This window comes from Bison bison, unplaced genomic scaffold (assembly GCF_000754665.1).
Source record: "Bison bison bison isolate TAMUID 2011002044 unplaced genomic scaffold, Bison_UMD1.0 scf7180017864141, whole genome shotgun sequence".
In the NCBI taxonomy this organism is placed as follows: Eukaryota; Metazoa; Chordata; class Mammalia; order Artiodactyla; family Bovidae; genus Bison; species Bison bison.
In genome coordinates, this window is record NW_011494713.1 from 4,806,526 (window position 1) to 4,827,633 (window position 21,108).

The 21,108-nt window shown below is 46.9% G+C and overlaps 1 protein-coding gene across 1 annotated transcript in view; it reads left to right on the plus strand.

The window, feature by feature from the left end:
• B4GALT1 (UDP-Gal:betaGlcNAc beta 1,4- galactosyltransferase, polypeptide 1) overlaps positions 1 to 21,108 on the plus strand; it is a 55,693-nt gene that overhangs the window by 266 nt on the left and 34,319 nt on the right. The window contains exon 2 of the mRNA XM_010840132.1: positions 1 to 264. This exon is cut by the window's left edge and continues 4 nt beyond it. Coding sequence (XP_010838434.1) covers positions 1 to 264 — 264 coding nt within the window. The remainder of the gene's footprint in view (positions 265 to 21,108) is intronic.

The window sequence follows — 21,108 nt, forward strand, 5'->3', positions numbered from 1 at the left end:
TCGGAGTCCACCCACCGCTTCAGGGAAGCTCTCACGGCGCCGCCGCTATCGGGCAGCCCTCCGGGGAGCTCCGGCTGCGAGGGGTCGCACCGCCGCCGCCTTTGCAGAACTCTTCCAAGCCGCGCTCGCGGGCCCCCTCCAACCTAGACGCGTACTCTCACCCCGGCCCTGGCCCGGGCCCGGGGAGCAACTTGACTTCGGCCCCAGTGCCCTCCACCACAACACGCTCGCTGACCGCATGCCCTGAGGAGTCCCCGCTGCTCGGTAAGATCCCCATGGAGGTTCGCCCATGCCCTCTTCCACGACAGACAGCCCCCCCCTGTTCCGGATCAGAGCCCCTAATCCGCAGACAGAGGTTCCGGGCTGGACTGGGGTGAGAGGTTGGGAGGTGAGTCCCTTCGGATTCATGGAGGCTGAGTCGGGCACGGTTTTGGAAAACCTTTAGGCCCCTCCGACCCCAGAACCGGAGAAGGCCTTGGAGACTTCCCAGCTGTGGCCCAAACCTCAAAAAGTTTCGGGAGTTTGAGTCCTACTAATTCGGAGCAGCCTTCGCCCTGCTAACTCTGCTTAGGGACTACCAGGCAGCTCAGAGTAACCCTCTTTAGCTTAGAAAATTGATGATGAGGCCTCCAGCAGGGAAGGGAGCAGACCTCCCAGGTCACATCTCTGTCTTCGGTAGACCCATCGTCTCCTGAGTGTGGATTAACTTTATTCCTAAGCGTTTGGGAACGTGACTTGTCCCTAAACCTCTGGTTTTTCATCTGTTAAATGGGAATAAGAAGGGTTACCTGTTTCAGGGGACTCTTGGAAGATTAGACGAAGCAGTGTAAACAAGAGTTTAGTTTACTGTGGGTAAGCCCTCGGTAGATTGTCACTATTGTGTTCAGTTCCTCCTCTCTATAATGCCTGCCCTGGGGCCCTCCTCCCCAGCTTCCTGCCCCTGTAGGTTCCCAAAATGTCTGTGAGCGGGGCCCTCCCAGGGGCGGAGTGTATTTGTACCAGTGTAGTGTGTGTATCCTGGGAGCTGGAGGGCTACAATGTAACCAGTGAGTACCACGTTGTCCCTTCCTTGGTAGCAGCCTGGAGTCTCAGGTATCTTGCCCAGATGATCTGAACTGGCGCCTACAGCCTGTGTTTCAGTGGGAGCAGAGAGCTTGGGTTGGTGGGTTTGTGTTCCTTATGTCAGGAAGAGGCTGAGCCTGTGCCCATCGGAACCTCCCCTAGACCTGTAATCCACTGGCAGTGAAGCTTAAGGCAGCCACAGGTTGCTCCCAAGATTACCAGACAGGTGGCTGCTCAGTTTCAATGCCAGGATGTCGAGAATGTCATTCTGAATGAGGGACCCAGCAGAAGGGCAGGCATCTTGCCAGTAGGAACTGTCACTTTTTCGAAGAGCCCTGGCAGAGCAAGCCTCCTACATGCTCTTGCTCAATTTTTCCAATAATTACTTCAGTATTTTCATATCAAGTTTGGGAGGATGTTCTTGGAATTGGTCGGACATGAATTGAGGTTTTGTTTTGTTTTTTGTTTTTTTTAAACCAGAAGCTTGAATTCCTTTGGACTTGATGGTTAGTCTGGGTGACTAAAACTGGTCCTGGAAATGAAATGAAATCTTGGCCATGCTGCTGTGTGTCTGACCTCAGACATGTTATGGGGTCCTCAGAATCCCTTTCTCATGTGTAAAATGGGCTTGTCCATGCCTAACTCACAGGGTTATTTTTAGGACTATATGAGATTGTGTTTGTTAAGTACATGCAAATAGGACCCAGGATTTGAAGTTCCATTTTGTCAGCCTCTGGAGATGGCCCTGAACAGCATAGAAAGGGGAAGAGAGCTGGTGAGTCTTCACACCCCAGAGGGACTTCCCTAGTGGCTCAGACGGTAAAGAGTCTCCCTGCAATGCGGTAAAAAAAAATCTGCCTGCAATGCAGGAGACCCGGGTTTGATCCCTGGGTTGGGAAGATCCCCAGAAAAGGGAATGGCTACCCATTCCAGTATTCTTACCTGGAGAATTCCATGGACAGAGGAGCCTGGCAGGTTACAGTCCATGGGGTCGCAAAGAGTCGGATACAACTGAGCGATTAACATGCCAACAGAGGCCAGATTTTGACCTTTTGTTTTTAATTGTTGCCCAGATATTATGTAGAAAGGAAGAGAAATCCTCTAGCAAATTAAAGGAACGTAACCCAGAGTTCATTAGAATGGTGTTTGAAGTATGGGACCTTCTCAGTGAAGCGTGAGGGGCTGCAGTGGCCTGTGTTCTCTTTGTTTTGTTTCGTAATGATGTTGCTGGTGATGGGTGGCCAGTCACTTGTTTCTGAGTTGACTCTGACGGCACAAACAGACTTCCTGAGAGATAAAGTTTTGGAGAGCACAGGTTTGGGGTGGGGAGAGGCCCTGGGCCTTCTCTAGCTCGTCCACCTTAATGTAACATGCATGGGACCCTGACGTTTTGGCTTCTGCCGAGGCAGCTCTGGAAGGTGAGGGCAGAGGGTTTCTCTTCACTGTTATTGAGCCCTTAGGTTCGAGGACTGGATGCTCGCAATATGGAGGTTCCTGGTTAGGAGAGGGCCTTGAGAAAGCTGAAAGTCTCCAGGGACGTGTTTGTGTGGGTTGGGGGAGTCAAGCCCATCTGTTCAGCTGGGCAGGTGTCAGCTAAACGCCTAACATGGTGGTTTTGAGGTCGTTGGGAGAAAGCACCCTCGGGGTTTGAAGCTGTGGCCTTTTCACTACTTGCAGTTCCTGTGCACAACTGGGCTCTGCTCTCTGGCATCCAAGGGTCTATGCCCGATGCTTGGCTCTCTCCTGGCTGGTGGGTGATGGGTGACGGGCATGTCCTTCCTGCTGGAGCCAGGCACCAGGCTGGGCTGCTCACAGGTCCCTGTTCAGTCTGTCCTGGGTTGTCAGAGCCTCAGCCAGACTTTGCACCCCACTCCAGTACTCTTGCCTGGGAAATCCCATGGATGGAGGAGCCTGGTAGGCTACAGTCCATGGGGTCATGAAGAGTCGGACACGACTGAGCGACTTCACTTTCACTTTTCACTTTCATGCATTGGAGAAGGAAATGGCAACCCACTCCAGTGTTCTTGCCTGGAGAATCTCAGGGACAGAGGAGCCTGGTGGGCTGCCATCTCTGGGGTCGCACAGAGTCGGACACGACTGATTCGACTTAGCAGCAGCAGCAGCCAGACTTCAGTACACTTCAGAGTTGGAGTCCTGCGTCTGTCTACCCTGTATATCAGGGCAGGTTGCAGTGTTTGGAGCCAGAGTAGGCCCTGTCCCCAGATCCCTGCTGGGTTGAGGTGAGGCTTTCAGGAATGAGAGCTATAGGGGAGAGATGGGTCTTTGCTAAGGATTCCTGCAAGTTCCCAGGGAGTCCTCCCAGGGAGTCCAGGCTTGTAGGTGCTGTCATCTCAGCCCTTGGCCTGGCTGTGCAGCATCTCACTGAGCATGGCATTAAGGCTCTCTTTTCTGGCTGCCTGGGTGTTTGCCTGAGATATAGTCAGCCTGGGAAGAGTAGCGGCCGTGTGCTGAGTTACTTTTCCGGGAATGTTTATCTCTGCTTGGATTTGGCGGCAGCACAACATACTTGACTGGCACTGCCCGCTCAGAGAGGGGCTGGCTGAGGGGTGGGCAGTGGCTCAGGTAGGACTGGTTAGGGGAGGCCAGCCTGACCTGGACAGTTAGTTTCAGCCCTTGGGGTAGTGGCGGGAGGGTATGAGTATAGGACTGCCCAAACCTGAGGCCCCGCTTGCCCAGCTCCCCTTTGGCAAGATCCTCTTCATATGTTTAGATAAAGACTCTGATCTAGAGGTGGGCACCAAAGAGGCGTGGGCGTCTGGGCCAGCCAATAGCTGCAGGTTGCCAGGGCCCTGAGAGAACACTTGTCCATGAGCCCTTTTCCCCAGGTTTCATGGGGGCTGTCAGCCAAACCTTTGACATGGTCTGTGCCCTTGGCAGAACAGAGCACTTGCTGGGCTTCTCCCTGGCTTTTAGCTCCCAGGTGTTTCTTCAGCAGCACACAATTCCCACTCCCCCCACTCTCCCATCATCACACATGGGACATAGTGTATCTAGAGGACATGTGGCCTCAGCTCGGGAAAGGGCTGTCTCTCTCCTTTGGGGATGAGTCCTGGAGCCTCGTAACCTTCTGGCTTGGGGTGGAGCCTCATCCTGGGGCTTGGGGAGGCACCAGGAACTTCCCCTGTGTCCAGACCTTTAAGCTTTGGGAGGTTCGGTAACAGTCTTTTAAACCAGTTTTATCCTGTTGCTTTTCCTGGGGAAAATAATTTCCTAACATACACATAGACTTGCTTTCTTGTCTGACAGTCTGAGAAGGAGAAATGCCCTCCATGACTTTTTGGCTCACTATTTTCCATGCAGCCTGATGGTCGCAGAAGTGTATCCTGTCTGTTATAATTTGACCCAGATTCTGTGAAAGCACATGGGTGCCTCCACCTGATGAACCAGGTGAAAGTTCCATGGATTACAGGGTGCCTGAGCCACGCATAAGATGGGACTCAAACTGTGGCATCCTGGAACCACAACATCCCAGGATGGGTCTCCAGTTTCCTGACCCCTGTCATGCACTGTGCTAAAGGGGAAGGATCTTGCCTCAGGCCACTCAGTCAGGCAGTAGCCAGCTGGGGCTAGAAAAACTGATATCCTGCTTCCCAGTCTAATGCTTTTGCTTAAAAGTTATTGCCCAGTAGACCCTTAGTGCAGAGGCTCAGGGCAGCCTAATGTGGCCTTGAGTTTGGGAAGATCCCTGCTAGGTTTACAGGTGGGTCCATCTGAGAGGTCTGATATGGTAACAGTTTGTCTGGATTTGACGGTGTGCCTGTTCCTAGGCCGAGTGCTAGAGCTATGGAGAGGGAGACAACAAAATGCCTCCTCCTTTGGAACTCACAATTTAGGCAGAGGTACATGTGTTAAATCACTTTAGTTGTGTCCAACACTTTGCGACCCTTTGGGTCGTAGCCCTCCAGGCTCTTCTGTCCTTGGGATTCTCCAGGCAGCAAAACTGGAGTGGGTTGCCTTGCCCTCCTCCAGGGGATCTTACCAACCTAGGGATTGAACCCGCGTCTCTTACATCTCGTGCATTGCAGGCAGAGTCTTTATCATGGAGCCACCTGAAAAGCCCCTTTAGGCAGAGGAGACATAATTAAATCATACTGATGTCACTTAGGGAAGCCACAGTGTGTCCAAACACGTTTAGTCTTTCTGCCTCCCTGTCCATCCCCTTTCCTTCCTTCCTTCCTTCTTTCTTTCTCTTATTCAGAAACCCAGAACTGGGACCAAGTTTTCCAGTCCTGGTTTTATCTGATTGTGTGAAAATGTTCCTCTGATTTCTGAAGCCTTGCATTAGCTCTGCTGGGTAATTTTTAACTTGTTGCTTTATAATGACTATAATGATACATCAGTGGACGTATGGTTGGATATTATGGTCTTTGGTTAGCAGCAGAGTAGGGGTTTCCAGGCTGGGGCTAGACAAATTTATGGTTTGGGGAAGACAAAACAGTTAATCCTGGATCTTCCATGGATTCCAGCCTGGGGACCCTCTAGATCCTGGGGGCAGGGCCAGGAGTCTCATCCCCTTCAGGCTCAGCTAGGCTCTGGCCAGTGTGTGAAAGGGGCCCAGGCATCCTGTGGTCAAGTCAGACCGGGTGATTTCTTCACTGACCCCCTTCCACCTTGCCTCCCATGCCTGACTTCCTGATCAGTGTTCATGAAGTGGAGATGGAAATTCTGCTTGAAGCCACGTCCACCTGGAAATTCCAGTTCTTATCTGGTTAAGCAGCATTCCAGTTGTTTTAGGATGGTGGTCCTCCCTAAGCTAACTCCCTCGAGGATCTTTTTACCTTTGCCTCTAGCACTGCCCATGTGGACCAGGTGATGAGATCACTGTAAGCCAGACCCTGACATCTGAGGAGCTAACAGGGCGTGCAGTTGGATTCGGTGACATCCACAGGGTTCCACCTGACTCTTAACTTGGTGAGGGACCGTGGCTGTGATTGCAAAAGCCTCCGTTGTGGGGCCTCTCTGTTTACCTGGGCCTGCGCAGTCGCTGGCCTAGGAGAGAGATCTTCGATCGTGTTCTAAAGGCCAGACCTTCAAGTTGGAAGGTCGTGGTGGCCTGAAGGATAGGGGACAGGGCCTGGCAAGAAGCTGGTTCTGGGTGAACGTGGCCTGAAGGGATTCGTCCTTAGGAGGCAGAAGGGCTGAGTCACACGCTCAGTGTTTCAGGTTCCACTTTTCAGCCTGGCCCTGCCCGCCCCTTCCCTGTACAAATGCAGGCCAGGGGCTGTATTATTGGCTGTTGCTGAATTCTTTGGCAGGGATTTTAATGTCTCGTCTGGGTGTGTAACATAGCGGCTTCTCTTCCCCCCTGCCGCCTCTCCAAGCCCCTCACAAAGCTCAGAGAGAGAGGTGGAGAATTTGTCTCACTAGGATACCAGAGGCCAGGGCCGTGGGTCTTGGCTTTGCCTGTTTTTTTTCTTTGAGGAGAGAGTAATCTTTTTTCCTCCTTTTTGTAAAAGGTAATGTGGGCTCATTGAAAAATATTTGAGAAGTTAAAAGAGGTTGAAAAGCACATGTATATTCCTATACCTACACCAGGCATATTGGCAAAGTTTGTCTTATACATGTTTAAGAATTTAGCTGGTAAATTTTTACAAATGGACAGATAGATTGGTACAGATAGATCTAGATAGCCTGATGGCCAGGATTTTTTCACTTAAAATTCTATCACGGGCTTGGTCCTATACCTTTAAAAACAACAAAGGGTATAACTTGTATTTTTCAACTGTTGCTGAACACACATACAGTTTTTGGTTTTTCTTAGTGGTTTGCTGAGGCTCATGCATAAAACTTTACATACTTTTTGGATTGTTTCCAAAGTGGAGTTTTTTGAAAAGGAAGAAAAGGGGATGAACACTTTTTGAAAAGGGCTTGGTTTAAAAAAAGAAAGAAAGAAAAGGGCTTGGTTTTTAAACTGTTTTTACTAAAGGATAGACTCATTGAGAATTTCAGGTTTTCTTAGTGGTGGCAGATGAGTACCACTTACTGCTGAATAAAGGCTGTGTCTAGAACTCTGATTAAAAACTAGGTGCAGGAAGTAAGTGCCTGGAGTGGGGGCAAGGGGCCAGGCTGCAGGATGACTCTGTGGTGGGTGTGATGTCCTAGGAGTCCGCTTCCTTAGTAATATCTCCATCTGTCTCCTTAGCAGCCAAGTCCCTGGACTGGGCCTCGTGGCCCTGGGGCGATGGTGCTGGGTGAGCACCAGTTAGCTAACCCAGTTCTGGTGACATGACTGAGATAGAACTGTGTCCGCAAGAGGTGTGGGAACAAACTAGTGAACCAGCACAGCTCTCCCACCTCCCCTCTCCAGAGGGTCCTGAGATCTGAGAGGGACCAGGAAGCGAGAATCTATAGGTTCCCACAAAGTCCTGTCAGGAGAAGCTTCGGAGACCAGCAGAGCGTGACACTCAGGCTCTTTGCAAGGTGTCTGCTTTGAAGTCAGTCGACTTTGAATGTCCTCTCTGGAGCTAAATTCTCTTCTGAGGCACACTTTGGATTTGGGACTTTGCCCAGGGTCATTTGGCACAGAGCCCGGCTATCGAAGGAGAGGCTGCACTGAGGGAAGGGAAGGGTTATGTCAGACCAGTGTGACCACCAGGGTGTGAGGTCAGCCTCCTTCCTGCCCCACCACATGGGTCTCCAGGTCACGAGGTGGCACCCTGGCAGAAGTTTCAGTGACTGCCTGACCTCATGACAGGTTGCGTTCTGAAAATGCCTTTAAACATTTCTTTAAAAATGTCCTCCTGTTTTGCATACCGTCCTTTTGCCTTTGACATCCTGAAATGGCACCTCTGCCGCTGTGTTTCAGGATACTGTCAGCTTGAAAAAACAGGAAAGGACTCCCAGTTAGAGCGGACCCAGGGTAACTGGTATTTGCATTATAGAAGGCTCGGACACTGGCGAGGAGGTGTTGGGTAGCTCTTGGCATTCAAATGAGCACCTTAGGTGGCGTGGCAAGGTCCCTGCCTGGTTCAGAATGGGCAGCCTTGAGTACTTACCCCAAAGGCAGGAGGCCCCCTGCCCAGGAAGAGGATGAGTGGGGACTCCTTTGCTCATTCAGCAAACTCGTACTGGTAACTACGCTCTGTGAAGCACAGTACACGGACATGAACAAAGGCTGGGCCCCACCCCGGGGGCATTCCTCAGCGGTGGACAGACCCCGACAAAGATAAGAGGAGGCAGGGGTGCTCCCAGGGCACTGAGAAGGTGCAGGGACCCGGATGGGTGGTCTGGGCCCGGGCTAGAGTCAAAATGAAGATCTCTCAGCATGTTGAACGGTCTCCCTGGTTGGGAAGGGCAGGAGTCTGCTGCCTGTTGTCATCGCTAGTTGCTTTCACATGGGGAGAGTGCCATAACAAAGTCCCAGCTGTGGCAGGCTGTCCCCAGCAGGGCAGGAGAGGACAGGAAGTTGAGGCATGGTGCAGGGAAAATGATAAAAGAGAGAGAAGGCCGTGCAGCTGGAGTGTGTGGACAAGGGCAGGCCCAGGAAGCTAGACTGAGGGCCCCACGGGAGGAAGGAGAAGGGGAGAGGTGCAGAAAAAGGTGCTTGGAGTGTGGGGAATTCAAGGGCCTCTGGAGCAAGGATTCTGAATTCTGGTTCTTCTAGCTCATATCATTGCGAACAAATCCTGACTGCCTTGGTCCCTTCTCCTCTCTCTGAAGTGTGTGTGCTAAGTTGCTTCACTCATGTCTAACTCTGTGACCCTATGGATTGTAACCTGCCAGGCTCTTCTGTCCATGGGGATTCTGCAGGAAAGAATACTGGAGTGGGTTGCCATGCCCTCCTCCAGGGGATCTTCCCGACCCAGGGATCGAACCCGAGTCTCTCACATCTCCTGCATTGGCAGGTGGGTTCTTTACCACTAGCACCACCTGGGAAGCCCACCTGTTGGTCCTTAGTGAGCTTCTTCCTCTTCCTCCTGGAGTCTGGATTTTTAGGGGGGAACCCTGGTTCTATGTGCCACGCGACCCCTCTGTGGGAGCTCCTGAGGGGCTGAGGGGTCTTGTGATGAGGCCTCTGTTGAGGACTCTGTCATCTCTGTCTAAGCAGGCATAAAGCTTTTAGGTGGGTGACCTTTGAAATGGCATGGGAAGTGTTTCTTTCCATCATGCTGGTTAGCTGTGTGCTTTGGGAAAGTTGTCATTCTCTCTGTACCTCACTGCTCTCACCTGTAAAATGGGGATAATAAAAGAATCTACCTCATGGATGCTGTGAAGTTAGTAGGCACAAAAGGGCTTGAAGCAGTGCCTAACACAGAGTAAGCTCCAAATATATGTTCTGTCTTACTGGTAGTACTGTTAGTGGCTCAATTGTGTCTGACTCTCTGTGACCCCATGGACTATAGCCCCTCCAGGCTCCTCCTCCCATGGAATTTTCCAGGCAGAAGTACTGGAGTGGGTAGCCATCTCCTTCTCCAGGAGATCTTCCCAACCCAGGGATCGAACCTGGGTCTCCCGCGTTGTAGGTGGATTCTTTACTATCTGAGCCACCAGATAGATATAGATATGTTATCTCTTATTGGTAGTACTAATAGTTTTTATTTGTGAAGATTTTGGCTTTTACTTTGTAATATTTCTCCTTCTCTTCTTCCTTCTCCGAGTCATCTACTTCCTCTTCCTCTCTTTCCCCTCCTCTTCCTTCTCCTGCTTCTTTTCCTTCTTCTTCAGTTGAAAGTGCAGTGTCACCACATTCAGTGTTTAAATATGCATAATTCTACTCCTTCCCATTGTAGTAAAACCATACCTCTACTGGCATACTTTGCAGGTGCATACATACTTTTTACTCTGTTGCAACCATAGTGGGAACTGTTTTGCCTTCTACTATATTTGTTCAGCATTATCTTACAAACTATTGCTTATGTTACCTGAACTATCTTTTGTGGCTCCTTTCTGAAATCCTTAGGGCTTATTCCCTTAAGGTTAAATATCCTGTGTTTCCCCATCATAGATCATCTTTGCTGCATGTTGCTTCTTGTTTCAGTTGAATTATTTCCTGGGGATAAATTCCTAGAGGGGAATTTCTAGGCCAGAGGATATGGCCATCTTTACGACACTGGTTCACACTGTCACTGTGCTTTCCAATAGGGTTGGAATAATCCACAGGCCCTAAATTCTATTGGGTTGGCCAAAAAGTTGGGGTAAGATGGTATGGAAAAACCCAAATGAACTTTTTGGCTGGCTCAATAAATTCCTGGGCTGGGGCTTCCCTGGTGGCTCAGATGGTAAAGAATCTGCCTGCAATGTGGGAGACCCAGGTTTGATCCCTGGGTCAGGAAGACCCCCTGGAGAAGGGAATGGCAACCCACTCTGGTATTCTTGCCTGGAGAATCCCATGGACAGAGGAGCCTGATGGGCTGCAGTCCAGGGAGCCACAAAGAGTTGGACATGACTGGGCCACTAACACTAGGGATTTTAACTTCTAAAGAGTGTGGGTTCCCAGGGAAAGTCAGATTTATCTGGAGTCTCACACATAATGCTCTCAGCTGTGTGTGTGTGTGTGTGTGTGTGTGTGTGCAGTTTCCTGTGTAGGACCCTGCAGGTGCTCTGGATGTGAGGCTTTTCCTAGAAGCCGTTTCCTGTGGGCAGTTCCTACTGAGGTTACTGGGTATCCACAGAGGAACCTTACACGTGGCTCTTTCTACACTTCACACACCTTTGCCAAAGAGTTGACTTACACAACATAAGGACCTTTTCTTTATTTGTGGAGCCATACCTGTAGATTGGGGGCAGATCCCAGCTTTAAAAGCCTGGCTTTACAATGCTGTTGATCTCACACATTGCAGGTCGGTTGCTGGAAATACCACACGCAGAACCCATGTTAGGCTCTAATGGCCTGGGCACCTGACCATTAGCCCATCTGCACGAACTCTGCTCTGACAGCCCTGGTTTATGGGATCCAGACACGGGGCCCAAATGAAGAAAGACTTCAAATTAGATTGGATATAAATAAGTTGATCAGAAGCCCGAGGTCTGCAAACAGGAATTGCTGTTTCTGACCCTGTAGCCACAGCCCTACCCCATACACATGTCTTTTCTGTAGACAAACAGGAGCCTGCCAGCCTACCACTTGCACAAATGTTCGAATGACTTTAGTGATGTCACTGACCAGAGATTTACACCAAGTAGACGAGGTGGCTTCAGCCTGTGACAGCTGCTTCCTTAGTCTTGCAGCCCCTCCGCATGTCCTCTCTTATACTACATTCCTCAGCAATCAGCTGTGTCTCAATGGGGTGCTCCCAGGATCCGTTTGGAACTGGGCTGGAGCTGCTGTGAACATCTTGTTCCTGTGGGACCCAGGGCAAGACCTCCTTCCTGTGTAAAGAGGAAAGATCATCCTTACCTCAGAGGGTTGATAAGAGGATAGGATTATCTGAGGTACTTGGTAATGGAATTCTGATCAACGCACAACACATCCCCTAGGCAGCAAAGGTGTACGTTCCACACAGTAGGCTGCCAAGTAAAATGTTTTTCAAATGCAGTTTTTTCTCTCTGCTCTGGAGCAGTCAGGAGAAGGAGACTGAGGCTGTATCCACAGTTTAGGAACAGAGTTTAGCCATTTTGGTAGAGACGGTGGCCTGCTTATCTGAACAGACCTACCCCAGGCCCCAAGGAGAAACTTCCACCTTGTTGGATCTGCAACACTGGGAACCTGGAACGTGGGCTGCCATGTGTCAGGTGTGCCAGGCTTCTATGGTCATTCACAGTGTTCCCTTCTCCAGGTGATCATTGTTTGTCAGTGTCCTGGGTCGAGGCCATCACAGACTACACCGTAGCTGGGTGGTCAGGGTAGAAGCTGGAGGGAGCTTTGGATATTTGGTGGAGTCTCAGGAGTTAAGGCTTTTGAGCTGTGGTGTTGGAGAAGACTCTTGAGAGTCCCTTGGACTGCAAGGAGATCCAACCAGTCCATCCTAAAGGAGTTCAGTCCTGGGTGTTCATTGGAAGGACTGATGTTGAAGCTGAAACTCCAATACTTTGGCCACCTGATGTGAAGAGCTGACTCATTTGAAAAGGCCCTGATGGTGGGAAAGATTGAGGGCAGGAGGAGAAGGGGATGACAGAGGATGAGATGGTTAGATGGCATCACCAACTTGATGGACATGGATTTGGGTGGACTCTGGGAGTTGGTGATGGACAGGGAGGCCTGGCGTGCTGCGGTTCTTGGGGTCGCAAAGAGTAGGACACGACTGAGCGACTGAACTGAACTGAACAGGAGTTAAGAATGTGTTAAAAAAAAAAAAAAACAGGCGCTGGGCTGGACATAGGTGGGCTCAGGCTGGGCCACCTAGTGGCCTGTACCACTGTCCTGTTAGAAAACTAAGACACAGGCCTAGACAGCCTGTGTCTACCCAGGGGCTGGAAGCCAGGATACCACACCCTGAAGTTCCGTTTTGGCACCAGCCTACTGAGTGATCCGAGAGAAGTCACGTTCTCTTCCCCAGGCCTCACTTTACCCATCTGTTAAATGAGATAAGGGGTTGGCCTGGATATTCTCTGGTGTCTCCTCCTGCCTGGGGATTCTGATGTAGCCTTGAACTCCTGCGTAATACAGTTGAATGTCTGGGCTGCAGGACAGCTAGCCATGTAGACCTGGGTGACTGTCAGTGCACCCTGAGCCAGGATTGAGTCAGTTACTGGCCAAATCCACACCCAGCTGACCCTCCCAGCAATTCCCATAGCTAGGCCCCAAATCACAAGTAAATTGGTTAGCTTGAAAACCCAATCAGTGGGAGTCGCTATGAATCTAGGGTTCTAGGTTCCAGCAAAAACCACATCAACCACACCCACAACAGATAATCTTACTTAGCATCTTACTTACATGCCAAGCATGGGAAAAGTACTACATCTGCATTATTTTCAGTGATTCTCACAGCAACTCTTTTTTTTTTTTTTGCCTATTTGTCCTGGTTTGAACTTCCAGCACATCGTCGAATAGATGAGTAAGAGAGGACATCCTTGTCTTGTTTCTGATCTTAGGGGAAAAACATTCAGTCTTTAAGTATGATCTTAGCAGTGGGATTTTTGCAGATGCTTTTTATCAGATGAGGAAGTTCCCTTCTGTTCCTAGTTTATTGAAAGTTTTTATCGTGAATAGGTGGTGTGTTTTGTCAAGTGCTTTTCTGTGTCTGTTGAGATGATCATGTGGTTTTTGTCATTGGTCATTCTATTGATGTGGTATATGATACACCGATTGCTTTTCCAGGTATAAATCACACTTGAATCCCTGGGATAAATCCCACTTGGTTGTGGTATGTCATCCTTTTCATATACCTCTTGCTAATATTTTTGTTGAGAATTCTTGTTCATAAGAGTCATTGATCTATAGAGTTTTTCCCTCAGCTTTATTGAAGTATAATTGGCAAATAATCTGTAGTTTCCCTTTTCATCCTTCTCCTGATGTCTTTGTCTGAACTTGGAATCAAAGTAACACAGCCTCACAGAGTAAATAGGGATGAGTTCCTTCCTCTTCAATTTTCAGAAGTTTGTGAAGGGTTTGTATTAATTCTTCTTTAAATATCTGGTGAAATTGACTAGTGAGACTGTCTGGGCCTGGACTTTTACTTGTAAGAAGCTTTTTGATTACTGGGTCAATTCCTTTACTTGTTGCAGGTCTATTTGGATTTTCTTTTTATTCTTCAGTCAGTTTTGATAGTTATGTCCTCCTAGGAATTTGTCTACTTCATCTAATTCATCTAATTTGTTGGCATGGTTGTTCATAGTATTCTCTTATAATCCTTTTTTTTTTTTTCATTCCAAAGTTGTTAGGAGTATTTCTGTTTTCATTCCCAAGTTTGGTAATTTTGTCTCTCTCTATCTCTCTTTTTTCCCACCTTGATCAGTCTAGCCAAAAGTATGGCATTTTGTTGATCTTTTCGAAGAACCAACTTTGGCTTCATCAATTTTCTCTGTTATTTTTCTGTTCTCTATTTCATTAATTTCTGCTCTAATCTTTATTATTTTCTTCCTTCTGTTTTGCTTTAGCTTTATGTTTAGTTTGTTTTTCTATTTCTTAAAAATCTTTTTAAGGTAGAAGGTTAGGTTATTGATTTGGGTCTAAAGATCATATACTTTCAACATTTTAATAAATACTGTTAAATTGTCCTCTAGTTTACATTCATCAGCAGTGTATGGAAATTGCCTGTTTCCCACACTGGATATTTATCATCACTCTTTCTACATTTATCAATATGATGGTCAAATGTGGTATCTTGTTTTAGTTAGTTTCTCTGATTACTGATGGTGTTGAGCAAATGTTAATGTATTAGTTGGCCGTTTGTATTTCTTTTGTAAATTACTTGTTAATATTTTTATCCATTTTTCTAACAGTTTTAAAATATGTTTATAGGAGTTTTTAAGACTATGGATATTACTCCTTTATAATATATCATTTGCAAATATGATCTCTCCATTTGTCATGTGTCTTTTAACTTTATCTCTGGTATCTTTGATCATATAAAAGTTTCATATATTTAAGTCTGTCTTTTCCTTTATGACTTCAGGTTGTTTTGGCACTTAGGAAGTTCTTCATGTTTCCAAGATTGTAAAAATTTTTTTTGGTATTCTTTTCTAAGCTGATTCTTAAGCATTTTAGTACTTGTCCCTGACAGTAAAAACCAAATAGAATCATATGTTGTAAGAACCCTTATATCATACCCACAGAACCCTTTGAGCTCTTAATCTATCATCGATGCTGGTGGATTAGAGTAGAAATGTGAAATTTCAGCCACTTGTGATTACAGAGTTGTAATAATCTGTATGCTTTGAAGTTCTAGGGAGTCAGGGGAGAAGACGAAGTAATATTTATTGAACATGTATTAGTGCTAAGCACTGTGGTAAGACTGTATATGTGTTATCTCATTTACCATGTGGAGAGAACACATTATTATCTCCACTCCTTAGAGGAAGAAATTGGAACAGGCTGCACTCAAAGAGGTCCTGATGCCAAAGAGGTATTGTCAGGAGTGCATGGCTGGCTGACTGCCCAGGTGGCCTGTAGGGCAGCAAGCTTTCCATAGTCCAAGGTCTGGTTCTAGTTGGAGAGGGAAGGATATACTGGTAACTAGCACTGCAGATCCAGAAATGCAGTCAAGGCTCCAAAACTGATCAGAGGGTCAGCTGACTCAGAAATAAAACCCCCATGAGACTTATTTACATGCTGGAATGCTAAGCTGTGCTGTGCTACTGGAAGATTGAAACTGTTGTCAACTGGCTTAGCATTCTCTGGCTGCTGGCAGCACTATAAGGGAAGCCATAGTGTAATCAGGCAGCTGTGAAGTCAGAAGTCGGAGCAGAGCAGTGAGTTGTTCTCAAGTGTTGGTTGGAGTCAGGTGGTCAGGCTGATGAACCCGTCCCCGCAGAACTGCGGAAGCCCTTCAGGGACCTTGGTCTGGTCCAGAGGTCAGAACTCCACTCTGTGCAGCCCTGGAAGGCCTCATCCTGCGCCATCCTCCACCACTCGCCTATGTATTCCCTTGTGTACTTTTTTTTCCTTTTCTTCCCTTCCATCCAGCCATCCAACTTTTTATTTCATAGCCTGTTATTGTCAAGGACTCTCTTGCCTTATTTGTTCTCTTTGATCCTCATTCCCACTTCCATTTTCCAACTCCACCATGGGCATTAAAGTGTTTAATGTGTATCTGTTTTTTGCTCTTACCAGATGGGAGCCACTGCTTCATATATGTGCAATTTTTAATTTAAATTTAATTTTTTAAATTAACATACATAAAATTGGCCTTTTTGGTTTATAGGTCTATGAATTTTTATATGTATATATACACATATATATAAAACTACCACAATCCAGATGTAAAATATTTTTTCACCCCTCCCCCCAAAATCCCCCTGTGGTCATATTTTCATCTCACCCTTCACCCCTGTTAATCACTGATCATTACTGTTGTTTTATTTTTTTGAGAATGCCGTGTAAGTGGATCATATAGTGTATGTATGTATATATATATATTTTAACTTATAAACCATTTTATTTTTTGCCATGCCATGTGGCATATGGGATCTTAGTTCCCCAACCAGGGATCAAATCTGTGTGCCCTCCTGCATTGGAAGCTTGTAGTCTTAACCACTGGACTACCAGGGAAGTCCCAATGATATTTTTTATAGCTCATTTTGATTCTAATTTTTTTTTTTACCCACTTCTGCTTTTTCTTTCTTCTTTTTTTTTCCTTCAATTTTTAAAACGTTTGACATAACTTCAAACTCATAGAAAAGTTGTTAAAATTATGCAAAGAATTTCTGGATAGCCTTTGAACGTGAGAGTGGCTCAGTCGTGTCTGACTCTTTGTGACCCCATGGACTGTCCATGGAATTCTCTAGGCCAGAATACTGGAGTGGGTAGCTTTTCCCTTCTCCAGGGGATCTTCCTGACCCAGGAATCGAACCGGGGTCTCCTGCATCACAGGCAGATTCTTTACCAACTGTCAGGGATAGCCTTTGGATCCCCCTGAATTCCCCAAACGTTTACATTTGCTGTATTTGCTTTTTTCTTCTTTCTCTCCATGTATGTGCATGTGTGATATTCCAAATCATGCCCTGTTATCCCTAAATATTCAGTGTGTATTTCCTAAAAATAAGAATTTTAAAAATATAACCAGTTAGTACAATGACCAAATCAAGAAATCAACATTGAAAATTTTCTATTATCCCATCTATTGACCTTATGAAGATCTTATTGCTTGTCCCAAGATTGTCCTTGTACTAAAAGGAAATTGAAGAGTAGGCATTTTATTCCATGATCATGTCTCTTTAGTCTCTTAATCTGGAAAAATGCCTGACATTTCTTTGTGTTACATAACACTGACGTTGTTGAAGAGCACAGACCAGTTGTTTTATAAAGGCCCCTCAATTTGAGTCTGATGTTTCCTTGTGGTGAGGTTCAAGTTATGCATTTACAGCAAGAATATTGGGTGAATGTTGCCGAGTTCTTCTTAATACGTATTATGTAGAAACACATGCTGTTAATTTGTTCCTTATTGGCCAAGTGAACTTCGATCTTTTCATTATGGTGGCATCTGCCGTTTCTCCATTTTCAAGTTTGTTATTTTACCCATTTTAATTAAAATGTGTCTTACGGGCATTTACTTTGAGATTATGTGAATATCTTGTTATTCCTCAAACTTTCATCCATTGGCTTTTAGCACCTATCAGTGATTCTTACTGGAATCGATTACTTTTATGGTGTTTGGCGATCTAATTCTATCATTGCTTCTACATTTATTAGTGGGCATTTTCTTGTGAGGAAGAGCTTTCCCTTCTTCCCATTCATATATTAGTACAGAGTTACAGATCCTTCTTTGTTCAGTAGTTCATAATTCTTCACTAACATTATTTATTTTAATGTTCAGACTCTCTCGGGTCACAAAGAATCAGACACGGCTGAGCAACTAAGCACGTACGTCCCAGATTTGGCCGACGAGATCCCCGTCAGGCTAGCTCCTGTGTCATTTGGGCACATCCCTCTGTTCTTTGAGCATTTCCTTCACTTTTAGACAAATCAAGATGTTCCAGCCCCCTCTTGTTCGTTTTGACTCAGCCCCGGAATCAGCCACTTCTCCGATGAGCTCTAGTTCTTGTTAGTAGAGGATGGTGTTTAGAAACCAGGAGCTGGGCTCCAGGCACTCACCTTTGATTTTAAGGTCCATCCACGTTGCCATGTGTAATCTAGTGTCTGTGGTGTTCATCCCAGTTTTCTCTCTCCATTAATGACAGACTCCCACACTACCTTCACACATCCTGACGTAAGGAACAGCCTTCTCCATAGACCTGTGTGTGGATTTATGCTGCTCCCTGAGTGCCAGATAGGGCTGCAGACCGGCTGCCCCCGTTTACATCTCCACCAGCGGAGCGCAGAGCGTCTCTGTACCTCTCCACAAATACTTAGCCTTAACGAACTTCCTCATTTTTGCCAAACGATTAGATATGCTGGGTGAGCTCTTGTTTTAACTTGATTTTCTCTGATGACAAATGAGCTGGCGCATCTTTTTGTATGCTTGATGGCCTTTGGGAGTCTTCTTTGGTAAATTGCTTATTCATAATTCTTCTTTGGCTGGGGCTCTTGTGGTTTCGTGATGATATGTAAGATTTCCTTATACATCCTGGATACTAATCTCTTGCTGGTCTCAGACATTGCAGGTCTCTTCTCTCAGTCTGTCCTTTATCTATTCACTCTGGCCATGCTATCTTTTGTTTGAAGGGAAGACTTTCCCCCCCTTGGTTTTATGCTTTCTCTCACCAGTAGCCTTTTTCTATAACTATGTGAATACCCTTAGTCCCTCCACATTTTAAATGTGCTGGTATGACTAAGCTCTGGTGATTCTCCACAGCAGTCTGTCTTATGACTTCTTAGCCTCTATTGAATTCTGTTAAGAATGACTTTGCCTCTTAGAATGTAAGGTCCGCATGCAGGTATTATTCATATATTTATTCAGTAAATCCGTGTTGTAAACCCACTATCTATTAGGCACTGTGCTGTATCACAGATAAGGTTCAAAGAGGGTGAAACATGCCTGTGGCTTTTCAGAGGTAGAGTAGGGATTTTTTGCTTTTTTATTAAATTTTATTATTAGAGTATAATTGCTTTACAATGTTGTGTTGGTTTCTGCTGTACAGCGAAGTGAACTGACTATAAGTATACCCCCTCCCTCTCAGATCTCCCTCCCAGTCACCCCTATCCTTCCCCTCTGGTCATCACAGAGCACCGGGCTGAGCTCCCTGTGTTATCCAGTAGCTTCCCATAGCTATCTGTTTTACACTTGGTAGTGTATGTTTGTGAATGCCATTCTTCCGATCTGTGCCATCCTTCCCGTTGCCCTCATGCCCACATGTCCGTTCTCTACTTCTGGAGTAGGGATTTAAACCTGGTCTTTCCCCCTGTGCTGCTTCCCTCAGAAATTGCATTTGATTCCTATAGAACCGTGTGTCAAATTTCCACACCTTTTGTAACAAATGGCCTAAGAAGGCAGAAAGCAAAGTGCTCTCCCCCGGCATCCAGGGAGGGGAAAGTCATCAGGAGAGGAGTGGAGGGAAGTGTGGCTCCCGCCTTCCTGGGCCTGGCAGACCCTGGGCTACCCGCTGGTGACTGGCTCCAGGCTGATAGTGTCAGACCCAGAGGAGACTGGGAGGCTGCCTCTGCCTGCAGGGGAAGGTCTTAAAATAACACCCAGACCTGTATCATCTAATCCTTTCTGAGAAGCTCAAATCATCCCTTCCAGAAGTGCCCTGATTCTAAGAGGAGAGAGATACAGCTGGATCATCCTGGGGGCTAACATAGAATTTCCAGGCCCCCCAAGCCTTTCCTGGTAGTAATAACGGTGAGCAGGCGCAGTTTCCACAAATTCCAGCCCGGCAGGAGAAGGGCTGGGTGAGGAGGAAGTGTGCGTTTGGGCTGGAACCAAACAAAGCAGAAATTCCTCCTGGGACAGTTTTTTCCCAGAGGACAAATGGGGGAAGCCTGTTTACTGGGCTGTAAAAGCCTTGATTCCTGGGTACTGCTTCCTGATCTCAGGCCTTGCATCTCTGTGCCTGTAGAAACCTCTTTGGGTTACCCCAGGACAGATGTATACTGTTAGGCGCCCAGTCCTGGGGTCTCCCAGGGCTTCCTAGTTCTCTATCCTTGTTTCTACTGCCCACTCTGAATTCTGAACCATGACCATGTATGTGTGGAAATACACTTGAGAAGGGTTTAGATCAGCGATGTTACATTGGGTTCACTTTTAGGCTCCTTGAGTCAGAATCCCCATGGATTCTGAACCCTGGAGTTCTGAGATGGACTATCCCCCTGGGCGCAGTGGAAGGAAAGCAAAGGGCCACGTGAGCTATGATCTGCTGCCCACTGTGTAGATGTAGCCATGATCATCAGAACCTTAAAGGATTAATAAGGAGATGATAAAGATGACTTTTTTGCAAATCTTAAGTGTCCTTGCAGAAATCCGTCAGGCTCTCTGTCCTTTGTTTAACACTGGGGTTAAAATATAATTCTCAAGGTCCCTCCAGCTCTGGTCTGCTAGGATTATCCAAGGGGCCTGTTTCAAGGTGGATCCTGACCCTTCAAGGTGATGGAATCTGACCTTGACTTCACTCCCTTAGGTTTAAGCCTTGGTGTCCTTGGTAATAGGATCCTGGACCAGATGAACATCCAAGGCTTTTCTGATGATTTTACGACCCATGTTACACTTTGAGCTTTGGAGTTATTTTCTCAAGGAACAAGTAGTATTTGGGGAAGCACCTGTTTGATGTGGCAGTGTGAGGTTTAGATGAGGAAATAGCAATATATTGTTTAGAAGATGAGGCTATACACTACCACTGTGTCTAAAATTATAGGGCTAGAATCTGGAGGAAACTCATTTTAAAATGTAGGGTGGGGGATATGCCCGTAGGTCATGAATTAGGTGCTATACCTGGAAACCAAAGGCATCTTTAGAGCTCAGAAGGGAGAGTTTTCTTGCCCTTGGTCACCTTGGGTGTAGGTGTGTAATTAGGACAACAGTCTAGATTCTTAGGCATCATATAGGCAAGATGGCTCCCAATTCTGCTAACTCAGCTTCTTAGTTCATAGGAATGTGTTGTGGGGGTCACCAACATTTGTACAGCCTGTTCTTTCAGAAACTGTTCCTAGTTCAAAAGGAATGGTATACAGCCCCTACCCTCAAGGAGACAAGGGTCTACTAGAGGAAGCAGGTAGATAGACTAGCACCCTCCTCCCAGGAGGCTTGGATGTGGGCTTGTAAAGGTTGAAACATTGGTAGGTGAAGAGTGTTCGTAAGGCATCTGGAGCACGGACCAGTTGGCCTGAAGGATCCTGGAAAAGCTTTGAAATTCAAAGTTTGATCTTTGAAGGATTGTTCCCTTGCCTACTTCACAAAGGTTTTTGAGATAGCATAAGAATGCTGCTGCTGCTGCTGCTGCTGCTAAGTCGATTCAGTCGTGTCTGACTCTGTGCGACCCCATAGATGGCAGCCCACCAGGCTCCCCCGTCCCCGGGATTCTCCAGGCAAGAACACTGGAGTGGGTTGCCATTTC